At 54.0% G+C, this 18,323-nt stretch overlaps 1 protein-coding gene across 1 annotated transcript in view; it reads left to right on the top strand.

The window, feature by feature from the left end:
• The window catches only part of LOC144489897 (integrator complex subunit 3-like), a gene marked incomplete at its 3' end in the record, with an annotated part of 48,780 nt that extends 31,409 nt beyond the window's left edge, over positions 1 to 17,371 (top strand). Inside the window, exons 7-10 of the mRNA XM_078207729.1 lie at positions 148 to 245; positions 4,951 to 5,142; positions 15,390 to 15,477; positions 17,292 to 17,371. Coding sequence (XP_078063855.1) covers positions 148 to 245; positions 4,951 to 5,142; positions 15,390 to 15,477; positions 17,292 to 17,371 — 458 coding nt within the window. The remainder of the gene's footprint in view (positions 1 to 147; positions 246 to 4,950; positions 5,143 to 15,389; positions 15,478 to 17,291) is intronic.
• Between the last annotated feature and the right edge of the window lie 952 nt (positions 17,372 to 18,323).

Raw genomic sequence — 18,323 nt, 5'->3', positions numbered from 1 at the left:
CTCGATGGGCTGAATGGCCGCCGCCAGCACTGTGGGGATTCTCTGATTCTACCTCAACACTACACGGCTATTCTGTCGTCCACGCTGGTGTCGGAGAAGCCGCGACTCCTTGCTGAATAAAAACTACTGTACTTTCTTCTGCCTCAGGTATCCTACAGCTTCTACAGACCCGAACTTCTAGAAAGTTCCTGGCGTGTCGCCTGACCCCTGACATGGAGACCAAACTGCTCTTTATGACCTCCAGGGTAAGCCGGGGAATCTTGGGTATCCATAGAACCCAGTGTCAAAGTGTCGTCCTGTTAGTCCTCACACACTCCCGTTTCTCTCCCCCCTCCAACCCTGCTCCAATTCCCCCCCCTTCTTGAAAGTTCCTTTTGAATTCTGTTTCCACCGCCCTTTCAGGGGAGCACCTTCCAGATCACAACAACTCGCTGCGTTACAATAAAAATCCTCAGGCTGAATAGTCTGGCTCTGTATCCCTTGGAGTTTAGAACAGTGAGGTGGGGGGGGGGTGACCTTATTCAAACTTTTAAAACCTTCGAGTAGGGTTGTACATTTACCTTGCTGCACTGTGGGGACATGGCTATAAGTTTAACAATGGAAGCCAGTCTCCCCGGGTGTACTGCTCACTCCAGCAACCTCCGTACTCAGTTGGGGCTTTACAACCTAAAGTTGTAAAGTTTATTTATTATTACATCAACACTGCAATGAAGTTACTGTGAAAATCCCCCTAGTCGCCACACTCTGGCGCTTGTTTGGGTAACACTGCGGGAGAATTTAGCACGGCCAATGCACCAGCACGTCTTTCGGACTGTGGGAGGAAACCGGAGCACCCGGAGGAAACCCACGCAGACACGGGGAGAACGTGCAGACTCCACACAGACAGTGACCCAAGCCAGGAATCGAACCCGGGTCCCTGGCGCTGTGAAGCAGCAGCGCTAACCCACTGTGCCGCCCCAAAACAAAAGCTGGAGTGTCATAGCAGGCATTTCTGAAAGGACTTGCCATGTACTCAGAGTAGCCCAAAGGGCCATTCGCTTGGCTTTGTACACCTCCATCAACAAACACCCAGCTTCCCTTACCCACCAGGTTCAGATACCTAGGTAACCTCGCCCCCTCTTGCCCACCTCTAACCTCCTCAAGCCCCTAAAACACTCACCTTCCAAGACAAGTTCCCCCCCCCCAGCGTCTTCCCCCATCCCCATTGCGATCACTGCACCATTGCGGCCTTGCCTTCAGCAGCCTGGGGCCCGAAGCTCTGGACTTCCCTCCCCGCTGCTCTGTCTCTCTCTTTCGGACACATTCTCTTTCTCGCATGAGCCCTGTCTCGCAAAACTAATCCCACTGCCCCACTCTCTCCCCAGAGCCCTGTATCAATCTCCAAACTAAACCCACTGCCCTGCTCTCTCCCCATAGCCCTGTATCAATCCCCAAACTAAACCCACTGCCCTGCTCTCTCCCCATAGTCCTGTATCAATCACCAAACTAAACCCACTGCCCCGCTCTCTCCCCATAGCCCTGTATCAATCCCCAAACTAAGCCCACTGCCCTGCTCTCTCCCCATAGCCCTGTATCAATCTCCAAACTAATCCCACTGCCCCGCTCTCTCCCCATAGTCCTGTATCAATCACCAAACTAATCCCACTGCCCCGCTCTCTCCCCATAGCCCTGTATCAATCCGCAAACTAATCCCCCTGCCCCGCTCTCTCCCCATAGCCCTGTATCAATCACCAAACTAATCCCACTGCCCCGCTCTCTCCCCATAGCCCTGTATCAATCTCCAAACTAATCCCACTGCCCTGCTCTCTCCCCATCGCCCTGTATCAATCCTTAAACTAATCCCACTGCCCCGCTCTCTCCCCATTGTCCTGTATCAATCACCAAACTAATCCCACTGCCCTGCTCTCTCCCCATAGCCCTGTATCAATCCCCAAACTAATCCCACTGCCCCGCTCTCTCCCCATAGTCCTGTATCAATCACCAAACTACTCCCACTGCCCCGCTCTCTCCCCATAGCCCTGTATCAATCCCCAAACTAATCCCACTGCCCCGCTCTCTCCCCATAGCCCTGTATCAATCCCCAAACTAAACCCACTGTCCCGCTCTCTCCCATAGTCCTGTATCAATCCCCAAACTAATCCCACTGCCCGGCTCTCTCCCCATAGTCCTGTATCAATCCCCAAACTAATCCCACTGCCCCGCTCTCTCCCCATAGTCCTGTATCAATCACCAAACTAATCCCACTGCCCCGCTCTCTCCCCAAAGCCCTGTATCAATCCCCAAACTAATCCCACTGCCCCGCTCTCTCCCCATAGTCCTGTATAAATCTCCAAACTAATCCCACTGCCCCGCTCTCTCCCCATAGTCCTGTATCAATCACCAAACTAATCCCACTGCCCCGCTCTCTCCCCATAGTCCTGTATCAATCTCCAAACTAATCCCACTGCCCCGCTCTCTCCCCATAGTCCTGTATCAATCTCCAAACTAATCCCACTGCCCCGCTCTCTCCCCATAGTCCTGTATCAATCACCAAACTAAACCCACTGCCCCGCTCTCTCCCCATAGTCCTGTATCAATCCCCAAACTAATCCCACTGCCCCGCTCTCTCCCCATAGTCCTGTATCAATCCCCAAACTAATCCCACTGCCCCGCTCTCTCCCCATAGTCCTGTATCAATCACCAAACTAATCCCACTGCCCCGCTCTCTCCCCATAGCCCTGTATCAATACCCAAACTAATCCCACTGCCCCGCTCTCTCCCCATAGTCCTGTATCAATCCCCAAACTAATCCCACTGCCCCGCTCTCTCCCCATAGTCCTGTATCAATCTCCAAACTAATCCCACTGCCCCGCTCTCTCCCCATAGTCCTGTATCAATCACCAAACTAAACCCACTGCCCCGCACTCTCCCCATAGTCCTGTATCAATCACCAAACTAATCCCACTGCCCCGCTCTCTCCCCATAGTCCTGTATCAATCACCAAACTAAACCCACTGCCCCGCTCTCTCCCCATAGTCCTGTATCAATCACCAAACTAATCCCACTGCCCCGCTCTCTCCCCATAGCCCTGTATCAATCCCCAAACTAATCCCACTGCCCCGCTCTCTCCCCATAGCCCTGTATCAATCCCCAAACTAATCCCACTGCCCTGCTCTCTCCCCATAGCCCTGTATCAATCACCAAACTAATCCCACTGCCCCGCGCCCTCCCCATCGCCCTGTATCAATCCTTAAACTAATCCCACTGCCCCACACTCTCCCCATAGCATTATAGCAATCCCCAAACTAATCCCACAGCCCCGCTCTCTCCCCAGAGCCCTGTATCAACCCCCAAACTAATCCCACTGCCCCGCACTCTGCCCATAGCCCTGTATCAATCCCCAAACTAATCCCACTGCCCCGCTCTCTCCCCATAGCCCTGTATCAATCACCAAACTAATCCCACTGCCCCGCTCCCTCCCCATCGCCCTGTATCAATCCTTAAACTAATCCCACTGCCCCACACTCTCCCCATAGCATTATAGCAATCCCCAAACTAATCCCACTGCCCCACTCTCTCCCCATAGCCCTGTATCAATCCCCAAACTAATCCCACTGCCCCACACTCTCCCCATAGCATTATAGCAATCCCCAAACTAATCCCACTGCCCCCACTCTCTCCCCAAAGCCCTGTATCAATCTCCAAACTAATCCCACTGCCCCGCTCTCTCCCCATAGTCCTGTATCAATCCCCAAACTAATCCCACTGCCCTGCTCTCTCCCCATAGCCCTGTATCAATCCCCAAACTAATCCCACTGCCCTGCTCTCTCCCCATAGCCCTGTATCAATCTCCAAACTAATCCCACTGCCCCACTCTCTCCCCATAGCCCTGTATCAATCCCCAAACTAATCCCACTGCCCCGCTCCCTCCCCATCGCCCTGTATCAATCCCCAAACTAATCCCACTGCCCCACTCTCTCCCGATAGCCCTGTATCAATCCCCAAACTAATCCCACTGCCCCACTCTCTCCCCATAGCCCTGTATCAATCCCCAAACTAATCCCATTGCTCTCGCTCTCTCCCCATAGCCCTGTATCAATCCCCAAACCACTCCCACTGCCCCGCTCTCTCCCCATAGCCCTGTATCAATCCCCAAACTAATCCCACTGCCCCGCTCCCTCCCCATAGCCCTGTATCAATCCCCAAACTAATCCCACTGCCCCGCTCCCTCCCCATAGCCCTGTGCCAACCCCCAAACTAATCCCACTGCCCCGCTCTCTCCCCATAGTCCTGTATCAATCCCCAAACTAATCCCACTGCCCTGCTCTCTCCCCATAGCCCTGTATCAATCCCCAAACTAATCCCACTGCCCTGCTCTCTCCCCATAGCCCTGTATCAATCTCCAAACTAATCCCACTGCCCCACTCTCTCCCCATAGCCCTGTATCAATCCCCAAACTAATCCCACTGCCCCGCTCCCTCCCCATCGCCCTGTATCAATCCCCAAACTAATCCCACTGCCCCACTCTCTCCCGATAGCCCTGTATCAATCCCCAAACTAATCCCACTGCCCCACTCTCTCCCCATAGCCCTGTATCAATCCCCAAACTAATCCCATTGCTCTCGCTCTCTCCCCATAGCCCTGTATCAATCCCCAAACCACTCCCACTGCCCCGCTCTCTCCCCATAGCCCTGTATCAATCCCCAAACTAATCCCACTGCCCCGCTCCCTCCCCATAGCCCTGTATCAATCCCCAAACTAATCCCACTGCCCCGCTCCCTCCCCATAGTCCTGTATCAATCACCAAACTAATCCCACTGCCCCGCTCCCTCCCCATAGCCCTGTGCCAACCCCCAGAGGGAGGGACCCTTGTCTGTTGGACCCACCCCCCGATTGTTTTTCAGACCTCTCCGGGATCCCCTGCCGGCGGTCTGTACTCTGTTTAACGCGGCAGCCTCCTCTCCACCCTAGGTGCGGTTTGGACAGCAGAAACGCTACCAGGACTGGTTTCAGCGGCAGTACCTCTCCACGCCCGACAGCCAGTCCCTGCGCTGCGACCTGATCCGGTACATCTGCGGCGTTGTGCATCCGTCCAACGAGGTGCTAAGCTCAGACATTCTGCCCCGGTGGGCCATCATCGGCTGGTTATTAACCACGTGCACTGTGAGTACCGGCGGGGGTCGGGGGACAGGGACAGGACAGGCGGAGTGACATTTCTGTATTAGCCTTTGACAACCCTCGGGATGTGTCCCCGAACTGCGTTACCAAACTGAGAGCTTCCCCCCCCCCCTCCCTCAAAGTGTAGCCACTTGTTGAAATGCGGGTAACGCAGCAACGCACAGCGGAATACGGCAATGAAGTTTTAAAAGTTTTTATTTACTAGTCACAAGTATGGTTTACATTAACACTGCAATGGAATGAAATTCCCCGAGTCGGTTGGTGCGGGTCGTTTCTTGAGTCGATTGGTACGTGTCCTCAAACTTTTGTTTCTTTTTCCCAGCGGAAGAGAGTGTATCCAGGGTGTGTGGGGCCCTTGAAAGTTTATTAGTCGCAAGTAAGGCTTACATTAACACTGCAATGAAGTTACTGTGAAATTCCCCTAGTCGCCACACTCCGGCGCCTGTTCGGGTCAATGCACCCTAACCAGCACGTCTTTCAGAATGTGGGAGGAAACCGGAGCATCCGGAGGAAACCCACGCAGACACGGGGAGAATGTGCAAACTCCGCACAGACAGTGACCCGAGCCGGGAATCGAACCCGGGTTCCTGGCACTGTGAGGCAGCAGTGCTAACCCACTGTGCCACCGTGCCGCCCCTATAATGGGAATAATGGGTGGCACAGGTGGTTAGCACTGCTGCCTCTCAGCGTCAGGGACCGAGGTTCGGTTTCAGGTTCGGGGTCACTGTCTGTGCGGAGTCTGCACGTTCTCCCCGTGTCGGCAGTGTTCCAGTTTCCACCCGCAGTCCCAAAGTTGTGCAGGTTAGGTTTGATTTTGATTTAGATTTGATTTATTATTGTCACATGTATTAGCATTAGTTGTTTCTTGCAAGCTATACAGACAAAGCATACCGTTCATAGAGAAGGAAAGGAGAGAGTGCAGAATGTAGTGTTACAGTCACAGCTGGGGCGTAGAGAAAGATCAACTTAATGCGAGGTAGGTCCATTCAAAAGTCTGACAGCAGCAGGGAAGAAGCTGTTCTTGAGTCGGTTGGTACGTGACCTCAGACTTTTGTATCTTTTTCCCGACGGAAGAAGGTGGAAGAGAGAATGTCTGGGGTGCGTGGGGGGTCCTCGATTATGCTGGCTGCTTTTCCCCGAGGCAGCGGGAAGTGTAGACAGAGTCAATGGATGGGAGGCTGGTTTGCGCGATGGATTGGGCTACATTCACGACCTTTTGCAGTTCCTTGCGGTCTTGGGCAGAGCAGGAGCCCCATACCAAGCTGTGATACAACCAGAAAGAATGCTTTCTATGGTGCATCTGTAAAAGTTGGTGAGAGTTGTAGCGGACATGCCAAATTTCCTTAGTCTTCTGAGAAAGTAGAGGCGTTGGTGGACTGCAGGATTCTGTGGTGAATTGTCCCTTTGTGTCCAAAAATGTGCAGCGCCTGTTCCTGTGCTGCACTTTTCTTCTATTGTTCTTTATACATTGGAACAACAGAGATAGCTAGCTGTTAAGGATTATACTGTGTCATGTTTAAGCCTCACAACACCAGGTTAAAGTCCCAACAGGTTTATTTGGAATCACGAGCTTTTGAAGCGTTGCTCCTTCACTCAGCTGATGAAGGAGCGGCGCTCTGAAAGTTCGTGATTCCAATAAACCTGTTGGGACTTTAACCTGGTGTTGTGAGGCTACTTTTTGTGCCCACCCCAGTCCAACGCCGGCATCTCCACACCATGTTTAAGTCTTGTAATTGGTGAAAGTTAAGCTAATTCTTTTTGTTCCATTTGATAAAAGCTCCCTATTGAGTCACTGGAATCATACCTGGAGTGAAACACCTTACGCTCACCTTACTGCCAAAATCAAATGTAAAACTTAGGGTCCAGGCTAACTTCGCAAACACCTTGGAGATTCAGGCCTGCGTCAGAACATACCTCAAATCATCATCACTAAATACTTGTTACCAGATCATAGAATCCCTACAGTGCAGTAGGTGGCCATTTGGCCCATTGCGCTTGTACCGACCACAATCCCACCCAGGCCCTATCCCCGTAACCCCATATATTTACCCTGCTAATTCCCTGACACTAAGGGGCAATTTAACATGGCCAATCCACCTAACCCGCACGTCTTTGGATAGCAAGGGGCTATTTAGAATGGCCAGTGCACCTAACCCGCACACCTTTGGACACTAAGGGGCAATTTAGCATGGCCAATCCACCTAACCTACACACCTTTGGACACTAAGGGGCAATTTAGCATGGCCAATCCACCTAACCTACACACCTTTGGACACTAAGGGGCAATTTAGCATGGCCAATCCACCTAACCTGCACATCTTTGGACACCAAGGGGCAATTTAGCTTGGCCAATCCACCAAACCTGCACATCTTTGGACACTAAGGGGCAATTTAGCATGGCCAATCCACCTAACCTGCACATCTTTGGACACCAAGGGGCAATTTAGCATGGCCAATCCACCAAACCTGCACATCTTTGGACCCCAAGGGGCAATTTAGCATGGCCAATCCACCTAACCTACACATCTTTGGACACCAAGGGGCAATTTAGCATGGCCAATCCACCTAACCTACACATCTTTGGACACCAAGGGGCAATTTAGCATGGCCAATCCACCTAACCTGCACATCTTTGGACGCTAAGGGGCAATTTAGCATGGCCAATCCACCTAACCTACACATCATTGGACACTAAGGGACAATTTAGCACGGCCAATCCACCTTACCTACACATCTTTGGACTGTGGGAGGAAACCGGAGCAGCCGAAGGAAACCCACGCAGACACGGGGAGAACGCGCAGACTCTGCACAGACAGTGACCTGAGTCGGGAATCGAACATGGGTCCCTGGCGCTGTGAGGCAGCAGTGCTAACCCACTGTGCCACCGTGCCGTACAAGTTACCAGTCTGGGGTAAAGCCCGTTGGGCCGTGTTGGGGAGCGGCCGGAACGCCGCACCCAGTGACCGGAGAAGAATTTGTTTTGGGGCGGGGAGGGGGGGGGGGGGGGGCAGGATTTGGTGTGGTGTAATGATCTGTGATAACAGGGTATGATCTGATCTGCCTGGGCCTCTTGCTTATGGGGTGTCTCCATCTCCTGGTAGCTGCGGAGTTTGATTCCGAACCGTACTGTTTTTTTATTATTTGCAGTTGATGCTGAATGTCGATGATGATTGTAGCGGTTTGGGATAATTGCACGGTGCAGAGGGCGGCATGAGTGGGTGGCTGAGTGTGCTTGTTGATATTCCAGAGTGCTGCTCTCTGAAGGGTCTGTTTGTGATCTGCTTCCTTTTGTTGCCTGAGAAGATGCCACCTTCTCAAAAGTCAATGTCCTCAGCTTGCTCGTATCTAAACACCAGGCAGCCTCCGTGTAAATCCAGGGAGAAATTCAGGAGAATCTCCTTTAGCTTGGACAGCACTGTGCGTGTGGAACACGCCACCACGTGCAGGGATTGAATAATAGCTTGCGTTTATATAACGCCCCAGATACTGCGGGACATCCCTACGGACATCTTAGGAATGTTTATAATATAACTAATTTTGACACTGAGCTGTGTAAGGAGATGATCAAAGATTTGGCTGGTGAAAAAGTTAAAATTTATTTATTATAGAATCCCTACAGTGCGGAAGGAGGCCATTCGGCCCATCGAGTCTGCACCAACCACAATCCCACCCAAGCCCTATCCCCATAACCCCACATATTTACCCCGCTAATCCCCCTGACACTAGGGTCAATTTTCCATGGGCAATCAACCTAACCCACACATAGAATCCCTACAGTGCAGAAGGAGGCCATTCGGCCCATCCAGTCTGCACCGACCACAATCCCACCCCATTCCCGTAACCCCACATGTTTGCCCTGCTAATCCCCCTGACATTAGGGTCAATTTGCCATTGCAAATCCACCTAACCTGCACACCTTTCGGAGTGTGGGAGGAAACCGGAGCACCCGGAGGAAACCCACGCAGACACGGGGGAGAACGTGCAGACTCCGCACAGACAGTGACCCAAAGCTGGAATCGAACCAGTGACCCGACCGGGAATCGAACCCGGGTCCCTGGTGCTATGAGGCAGCAGTGCTAACCACTGTGCCACCGTGAGGTCAGTTTTAAGGAGATTTGATTTGATTTATTATTGTCACGTGTGTTGGGGTACAGTGAAAAGTATTGTTTCTTGCGCGCTATACAGACAAAGCATACCGTTCATAGAGTACATGGGGGAGAAGGCATGGAATATATTGAGGATGGCACAGTGGGTTAGCGCTGCTACCTCACAGCGCCAGGGACTTGGGTTCAATACCGGTCTCGGGTCACTGTCTGTGTGGAGTTTGCACAGTCTCCCCGTGTCTGTGTGGGTTTCCTCCGGGTGCTCCGGTTTCCTCCCACAATTCAAAGATGTGCAGGTTAGGTGGATTGGCCGTGCTAAATTGTCCCTTACTGTCAGGGGGATTAGCTGGGGTAAATTCATGGGGTTATGGGGATGGGGCCTGGGTGGGATTGTTGTCGGTGCAGACTCGATGGGCCGTATGGCCTCCTTCTGCACTGTAAGGATTCTATGATCCTATAAGGAAAAGAGAGGGTGCAGAATGTAGTGTTACAGTCATAGCTAGGGTGTAGAGAAAGATCAACTTAATGCGAGGTAGGTCCATTCAAAAGTCTGACAGCAACAGGGAAGAATCTGTTCTTGAGTCGGTTGGGCGTGACCTCAGACTTTTCATCTTTTTCTCGATGGAAGAAGGTGGAAGAGAGACTGTCCGGGGTGTGTGAGGTCCTCAATGCTTTTCCCGAGGCAGCGGGAAGTGTAGACAGAGTCAATGGATGGGAGGCTGGTTTGCATGATGGATTGGGTTCCATTCACAACTCTTTGTGGTTTCTTAAGGTCTTTGTCAGAGCAGGAGCCATCCCAAGCTGTGATACAACCAGAAAGAATGCTTTCTATGGTGCATCTGTAAAAGTGAGTGAGAGTCGTAGCTGACATGCCAAATTTCCTTAGTCTTCTGAGAAAGTAGAGGCATTGGTGGGGCTTTCTTAACTATAGTGTCGGCATGGGGGGGACCAGGACAGGTTGTTGGTGATCTGGACACCTAGAAACCTGAAGCTCTCTTGAGAGTCTGTAGGAGGAGGCAATGGCCTAGTGGTATTATCGCCAGACTATTAATCCAGAAACTCAGCTAATGTTCTGGGGGACCCGGGTTCGAATCCCGCCACGGCAGATGGTGGAATTTGAATTCAATAAAAAAAATATCTGGAATTAAGAATCTACTGATGACCCATTGTCGGAAAAACCCATCTGGTTCCCTTTAGGGAAGGAAATCTGCCGTCCTTACCCCGGTCTGGCCTACAGGTGACTCCAGAGTCACAGCAATGTGGTTGACTCTCAACTGGCCTCCAAGGGGCAACTAGGGATGGGCAATAAATGCTGGACCAGCCAGCGACACCCATGTCCCAGGAATGAATTAAAAAGGAAAGAGGGGGCACGGAGAAGTTCAGGGAAGGAATTACAGAGGTTCAGGCCCCGGCAGCTAAAGACTCAGCCACCAATGGCGGAGCGGTGGAAATTGGTGGGGGTTGGTGGGGGAGGAGCGGTTTGGAAGATGACGGATTTGGAGGAGCGCAGGCCACCTCAGGGGGCTGTTGGGGGCTGGAGGAGGCTAGGGAGACGGAGAAGGGGCAAGACCGTCATAAAGGCACAGTGGTTAGCACTGCTGCCTCACAGCTCCAGGGACCCAGGTTCGATTCCGGCCTCGGGTCACTGTCTGTGTGGAGTCTGCACGTTCTCCCCGTGTCTGCGTGGGTTTCCTCCGGGTGCTCCGGTTTCCTCCCACACTCCAAAGATGTGCAGGTTAGGTGGATTGGCCGTGATAAAATGCCCCTTAGTGTCCAAAGATGTGCAGGTTAGGTGGATTGGCCATGGTAAATTGTCCCTTAGTGTCCAAAGATGTGTAGGTTAGGTGGACTGGCCATGCTAAATTGCCCCTTAGTGTCCAAAGATGTGTAGGTTAGGTGGATTGGCCATGCTAAATTGCCCCTTAGTGTCCAAAGATGTGTGGGTTAGGTGGATTGGCCATGCTAAATTGCCCCTGAGTGTCCAAAGATGTGCAGGTTAGGTGGATTGGCCATGCTAAATTGCCCCTTAGTGTCCAAAGATGTGTGGGTTAGGTGGATTGGCCATGCTAAATTGCCCCCGAGTGTCCAAAGATGTGTAGGTTAGGTGAATTGGCCATGCTAAATTGCCTCTTAGTGTCCAGGTTAGGTGGATTGGCCATGCTAAATTGCCCCTTAGTGTCCAAAGATGTGCAGGTTAGGTGGATTGACGGGGTAAATCCGTGGGGTTATGGGGAGAGTGCCTGGGTGAGATGCTCTGTCGGAGATTCTGCACTGTGGCGAATCTACAATAATTCCTCCAATAGAACGGCCCTTCCGTAGAGGTGCTGCCGTCACAGTGGGCTTGCTGGCCTCCTGGTGAGCCAGCTCCGTGTCTTCCCGCAAAGTGCCTGGGTGAAAGTCTGCCTTTCATCTTGCCCTTGTCGCCTTGAAGCCTCATGGCAGGTGATTACGAACTGATGCTGGCTTATCCAGCCAGGTTTACCAGCGCTCGGCATGTTGAGTTAAATGAATGCTGGTCTGGCCACGTCCCGCGAGGCAATCATTTTATTCTCGACAAAGAAAAACCCCATCAGTTTGAACGTTCCCCACCGCGGGTGGTCGGACAGTAATAGACCGCGGGTGGTGTCCAGTGCGGCGATAGGTCACCTTTCCCTGTGTCATGTTAAAATTCACATCCAGATACCACCCTGCGGGCAGTGTTAACCATTTATTTTCCAACTTAATTTATTCTCAAACGAATCCCAGGGGATCGTTGCCTCTAAGGAGTGATTAGATGATTGTGGCTCTGTCAGTAAGGGGTTAAGAGTGGGCTCATTTGAGAGTTTTTAGTTAAACTGGCCATGGGAATACAGTAAGTAAGGGGGCACGGCTTTAAAATCGTCATTCTAGGGATAGTTTGTTTGCTGGGTCAGCATTTATTGCCCATCCCTAGTTGCCCCTGAGAAGGCGGTTGGTGAACCACCTTATATAGAATCATAGAATCCCTACAGTGCAGAAGGAGGCCATTCGGCCCATCGAGTCTGTACCGACCACAATCCCACCCAGGCCCTCTTCTCCTCACCCCACATATTTACCCTGCTAATCTCCCTGACACTAGGGGTCAATTTAGCACGGCCAATCCACCTAACCTGCACGTCTTTCGGACTGTGGGAGGAAACCGGAGGACCCGGAGGAAACCCACGCAGACACGGGGAGAACGTGCAAACTCTGCACAGACAGTGACCCAAGCCGGGAATTGAACCCGGGTCCCTGGCGCTGTGAGGCAGCAGTGCTAATCACTGTGCCACCGTGCCTTCTTGAAATGCTGCAGTCCACATGTTCCGGTTTCCTCCCACAGTCCGAAAGACGTGCTGGTTAGGTGCTAAATTCTCCTCGGTGTACCCGGACAGGCGCCGGAGTGTGGCAACTAGGAGATTTTCACCGTAACCTCATTGCAGTCATAGAGGTTTACAGCATGGAAACAGGCCTTTCGGCCCAACTTGTCCATGCCGCCCTTTTTTTTTAAACCACTAAGCTAGTCCCAATTGCCCGCGTTTGGTCCATATCCCTCTATACCCATCGTACCCGTGTAACTGTCTAAATGCCTTTTAAAGGACAAAATTGTACCCGCCTCTACTACTGCCTCTGGCAGCTCGTTCCAGACACTCACCACCCTCCGTGTGAAAAAATTGTCCCTCTGGACCCTTTTGTATCTCTCCCCTCTCACCTTAAACCTGTGCCCTCTAGTTTTAGACTCCCCTACCTTTGGGAAAAGATGTTGACTATCTAGCTGATCTGTGCCCCTCATTATTGTATAGACCTCTATAAGATCACCCCTCAGCCTCCTACGCTCCAGAGAGAAAAGTCCCAGTCTATCCAGCCTCTCCTTATAACTCAAACCATCAAGTCCCGGTAGCATCCTAGTAAATCTCTTCTGCACTCTTTCCAGTTTAATAATATCCTTTCCATAAGAGGGCGACCAGAACTGTACACAGTATTCCAAGTGTGGCCGTGCCAATGTCTTGTACAACTTCAACAAGACGTCCCAACTCCTGTATTCAATGCGGTGTTAATGTAAGCCTACTTGTGACACCACTGATTAAACTTAATGCAGCTAGGAAGGGAATTCCAGCGACTGCAAAGGATGGTGAGCAGCTCGGACCTGCAGGTGGTGGTGTTCCCCTGTATCTTCTACCCCTTGTCCTTCTAGATGGAAGTGGTCATGGGTTTGGAAGGTGCTGTCGAAGGAGCCTTGTTGAGTCGTTGCAGTGCCTCTTGTAGATAGTACACACGGCTGCTACTGAGTGGGGAGGGAGTGGGTGTTTGTGGATGTGGTGCCAATCGAGCGGGGCTGCTTTGTCCTGGATGGTGTCGAGCTTCTCGAGTGTTGTTGGAGCCGCACTCATCCAGGCAAGTGGAGAGTGTCCCATCACACTCCTGACTTGTGTCCTTGTCGATGGTGGACAGGCTTTGGGGAGGAAGGGATTGAAGGTGTTAGCGACACAGGGGATGTCAGCAGTTGTTTCTGAGTGCAGAGGAGGTGACCATACACATTGGCGGAAGCAGAATTTATAACATTCACTTAAAAGGGCAGTGGTTAAATATTCAATTAAAGAAAGGATGCTTGAACAGCCGGAGGGTTGGGACTGAGCGGGCAGCTTCCTCAGAGAATCAGAGCAAAATACTGCGGGTGCTGGAAATCTGGAATAAGGACAAAGTGGTGGGGAAAAAAACTCAGCAGGTCTGGCAGTGTGGGCGGAGAGGGGAACAGCGTTCGGGTTTCAGGACGGTTAGAGCTCTTCCTGGGAGCTCATTCCGAAAGCTGTGCGCGCAGCAGGGAGCCTCGAGACAGCACTCGGATAAATGGCCAGGGTGTCTACTTCTGCTCATGTTGGTCGATGGAGGGGAGGGAGGATGGAGGGGGGGATGGAGGGAGGGAGGGGGGATGGATGGAGGGAGGGAGGGGGGATGGATGGAGGGAGGGAGGGGGATGGATGGAGGGAGGGAGGGGGATGGATGGAGGGAGGGAGGGAGGGATGGGGGAGGGAGGGAGGGGGAGGGAGGGAGGAGGGAGGGAGGGGGAATGGAGGGAGGGAGGGGGGAGGGAGGGGGATGGAGGGAGGGAGGAGGGGATGGAGGGAGGGAGGGGGATGGAGGGAGGGGGAATGGGGGAATGGAGGGAGGGAGGGAGGGGGGAATGGAGGGAGGGAGGGAGGGGGAATGGAGGGAGGGAGGAGGAGGAGGGGGAATGGAGGGAGGGAGGGGGAATGGAGGGAGGGGGAATGGAGGGAGGGGGAATGGAGGGAGGGGGAATGGAGGGAGGGGGAATGGAGGGAGGAAGGAGGGAGGGGGAGGGGGAATGGAGGGCGAGGGGGGATGGAGGGGGAGGGGAAATGGAGGAAGGGGGGAGGGGAAATGGAGGGGAATGGAATGGAGGGAGGGGGAATGGAGGGAGGAAGGAGGAGGGGGGAGGGGAATGGAGGGGGAGGAAGGAAGGGAGGGGAAATGGAGGGGGGGGAATGGAGGGAGAGGGAATGGAGGGAGGGGAATGGAGGGAAGAGGGAGGGGATGTAGGGTTGGAGGAATGGGGATGGGTGAACGAGTGTTGTACGGTAGTCCCTACCCGTCACTCACCCTCAGATGCCGTCGCGTGGTCTTGCCTGCCTTTGTCCTGTGCTCCCTTGACAACCCATTGTGATGTATTGGAGTGGGAACCCTGCGGCGGTGGGACACTGGAGGGGAACCCTGCGGCGGTGGGACACTGGAGGGGGAACCCTGCGGCGGTGGGACACTGGAGGGGAACCCTGCGGCGGTGGGACACTGGAGGGGAACCCTGCGGCGGTGGGACACTGGAGGGGAACCCTGCGGCGGTGGGACACTGGAGGGGGAACCCTGCGGCGGTGGGACACTGGAGGGGGAACCCTGCGGCGGTGGGACACTGGAGGGGGAACCCTGCGGCGGTGGGACACTGGAGTGGGAACCCTGCGGCGGTCGGACACTGGAGGGGGAACCCTGCGGCGGTCGGACACTGGAGGGGCTGGTGTGATTTGAGGACTGTGCGAGTAACTTTCTCACTGAATCTCTCTCTTTCTCTCCCGCCGTTCCCCCCTCCGCTCCCCACCCTCCCCCTCTCCCCCTCCCTTGCTTCAGTCCAATGTTGCAGCTTCTAACGCCAAGCTGGCCTTGTTTTACGATTGGCTGTTCTTCAGTCCAGAAAAGGACAGCATCATGAACATAGGTGAGGAAAACCACCCCCACCCGGCCATGGCACATGTCCGTTTCACTCTGTTTCGTCTCTCACCTCTCCCGCCGGCCACAGGATCCGTCTGCCCCCTGCCAACCAGTCCCAGCGCTGCTCATTGGGCATCACAGTGGTTATCACTGCTGCCTCACAGCCCCAGGGTTCGATTCCCGGCTTGGGTCACTGTCTGTGCGGAGTCTGCACGTTCTCCCCCGTGTCCGGTGGGTTTCCTCCGGGTGTTCCGGTTTCCTCCCACACTCCGAAAGACGTTCCGGTTAGGGTGCATTGGCCGTGCTAAATTGACCCTAGTGTTAGGAGATCAGCAGGGCAAATCTGTGGGGTTACGGGAATAGGGCTTGGGTGGGATTGTGGTTGGTGCAGACTCGATGGGCCAAATGGCCTCCTTCTGTACTGTAGGGACTCCATAATCTGTACTGCCAACACAGTGAAAAAGACGAGCCTATTTGACCATGAAGATCTCACAGCTGAGTTTGATTCTGATTTCCATGTGGAAGTGTTACAGAAATAGCGTCATTTTCACTGCAAAGAGGTAGAATTCTTTCCAGTGAGCCTGAGCTAACACTTTGAAGACAGAGTAAAGCTCCCTCTACACTGTCCCCCATCAAACACTCCCGGACAGGTACAGCACGGGGTTAGATACAGAGTAAAGCTTCCTCTACACTGTCCCCCATCAAACACTCCCAGGACAGGGACAGCACGGGGTTAGATACAGAGTAAAGCTCCCTCTACACTGTCCCCCATCAAACACCCCCAGGACAGGTACAGCATGGGGTTAGATACAGAGTAAAGCTCCCTCGACACTGTCCCCCATCAAACACTCCCAGGACAGGTACAGCACGGGGTTAGATACAGAGTAAAGCTCCCTCTACACTGTCCCCCATCAAACACTCCCAGGACAGGTACAGCACGGGGTTAGATACAGAGTAAAGCTCCCTCTACACTGTCCCCATCAAACACTCCCAGGACAGGTACAGCACGGGGTTAGATACAGAGTAAAGCTCCCTCTACACTGTCCCCATCAACACTCCCAGGACAGGTACAGCACGGGGTTAGATACAGAGTAAAGCTCCCTCTACACTGTCCCCATCAAACACACCCAGGACAGGTACAGCACGGGGTTAGATACAGAGTAAAGCTCCCTCTACACTGTCCCCATCAAACACACCCAGGACAGGTACAGCACGGGGGTTAGATACAGAGTAAAAGCTTCCTCTGCACTGTCCCCCATCAAACACTCCCAGGACAGGAACAGCACCGGGTTAGATACAGAGTAAAGCTCCCTCTACACTGTCCCCATCAAACACTCCCAGGACAGGTACAGCACGGGTTAGATACAGAGTAAAGCTCCCTCTACACTGTCCCCATCAAACACTCCCAGGACAGGTACAGCACGGGGTTAGATACAGAGTAAAGCTCCCTCTACACTGTTCCCCATCAAACACTCCCAGGACAGGTACAGCACGGGGTTAGATACAGAGTAAAGCTCCCTCTACACCGTCCCCCATCAAACACTCCCAGGACAGGTACAGCACGGGGTTAGATACAGAGTAAAGCTCCCTCTACACTGTCCCCATCAAACACTCCCAGGACAGGTACAGCACGGGGTTAGATACAGAGTAAAGCTCCCTCTGCACTGTCCCCCCATCAAACACTCCCAGGACAGGTACAGCACGGGGTTAGATACAGAGTAAAGCTCCCTCTACACTGTCCCCCATCAAACACTCCCCGGACGGGTAGAGCGGTGTTTTGTTTGCAGTGTTGTGTTTGATGATCAGATTTTCTCCTTTCAGAGCCGGCTATTCTCGTCATGCATCATTCCATGAAGCCTCATCCAGCAATTACTGCCACTCTGCTGGACTTCATCTGTCGGGTGAGTGCTGCCCACACCTTCCATTAGCCTGAGCTGCCAACGCTCCGGCTCCCAGGCGGGGGCTTTATTGGATCAGTTTATCTCACTGAGGGACTGTGCCGTTTCTGCACTCAGAAATATAATGAAAAGTGGCAGACAGGCAGCGATCAGAGGGGGAGGGCAGGTCGCTGTCCGTGAACCCGTCCCTCTGTATCCTCCCCTCAAGCTGTTTTAATCTCTCCCCTTTCTAAACTCTCCTCCCCATCTCTCTTCACCTCAATTCATCACTCCCCTGACATTGTCCCTCCCCTGCCCATTTCCCTCCCCCCGGCCCCTCCCCTTTCCCTCCCCCCGGCCCCTCCCCTTTCCCTCCCCCCGGCCCCTCCCCTTTCCCTCCCCCGCCCCTCCCCTTTCCCTCCTCCCGGGCCCTCCCCTTTCCCTCCCCCCGGCCCCTCCCCTTTCCCTCCCCCCGGCCCCTCCCCTTTCCCTCCCCCGGCCCCTCCCCTTTCCCTCCCCTGGCCCCTCCCCTTTCCCTCCCCGGCCCCTCCCCTTTCCCTCCCCTGGCCCCTTTCCCTCCCCCGGCCCCTTTCCCTCCCCCGGCCCCTCCCCTTTCCCTCCCCCGGCCCCTCCCCTTTCCCTCCCCCGGCCCCTCCCCTTTCCCTCCCCCGGCCCCTCCCCTTTCCCTCCCCCGGCCCCTCCCCTTTCCCTCCCCCGGCCCCTCCCCTTTCCCTCCCCCGGCCCCTCCCCTTTCCCTCCCCGGCACCTCCCCTTTCCCTCCCCCGGCCCCTCCCCTTTCCCTCCCCCGGCCCCTCCCCTTTCCCTCCCCCGGCCCCTCCCCTTTCCCTCCCCCGGCCCCTCCCCTTTCCTCCCCCGGCCCCTCCCCTTTCCCTCCCCCGGCCCCTCCCCTTTCCCTCCCCCGGCCCCTCCCCTTTCCCTCCCCCGGCCCCTCCCCTTTCCCTCCCCCGGCCCCTCC

The sequence above is a fragment of the Mustelus asterias genome, unplaced genomic scaffold (genome assembly GCF_964213995.1).
Source record: "Mustelus asterias unplaced genomic scaffold, sMusAst1.hap1.1 HAP1_SCAFFOLD_2644, whole genome shotgun sequence".
NCBI classification, from domain to species: domain Eukaryota; kingdom Metazoa; phylum Chordata; class Chondrichthyes; order Carcharhiniformes; family Triakidae; genus Mustelus; species Mustelus asterias.
Note: the sequence above shows the minus strand (reverse complement) of the source record. Positions and strands in the feature narration are given on the sequence as shown.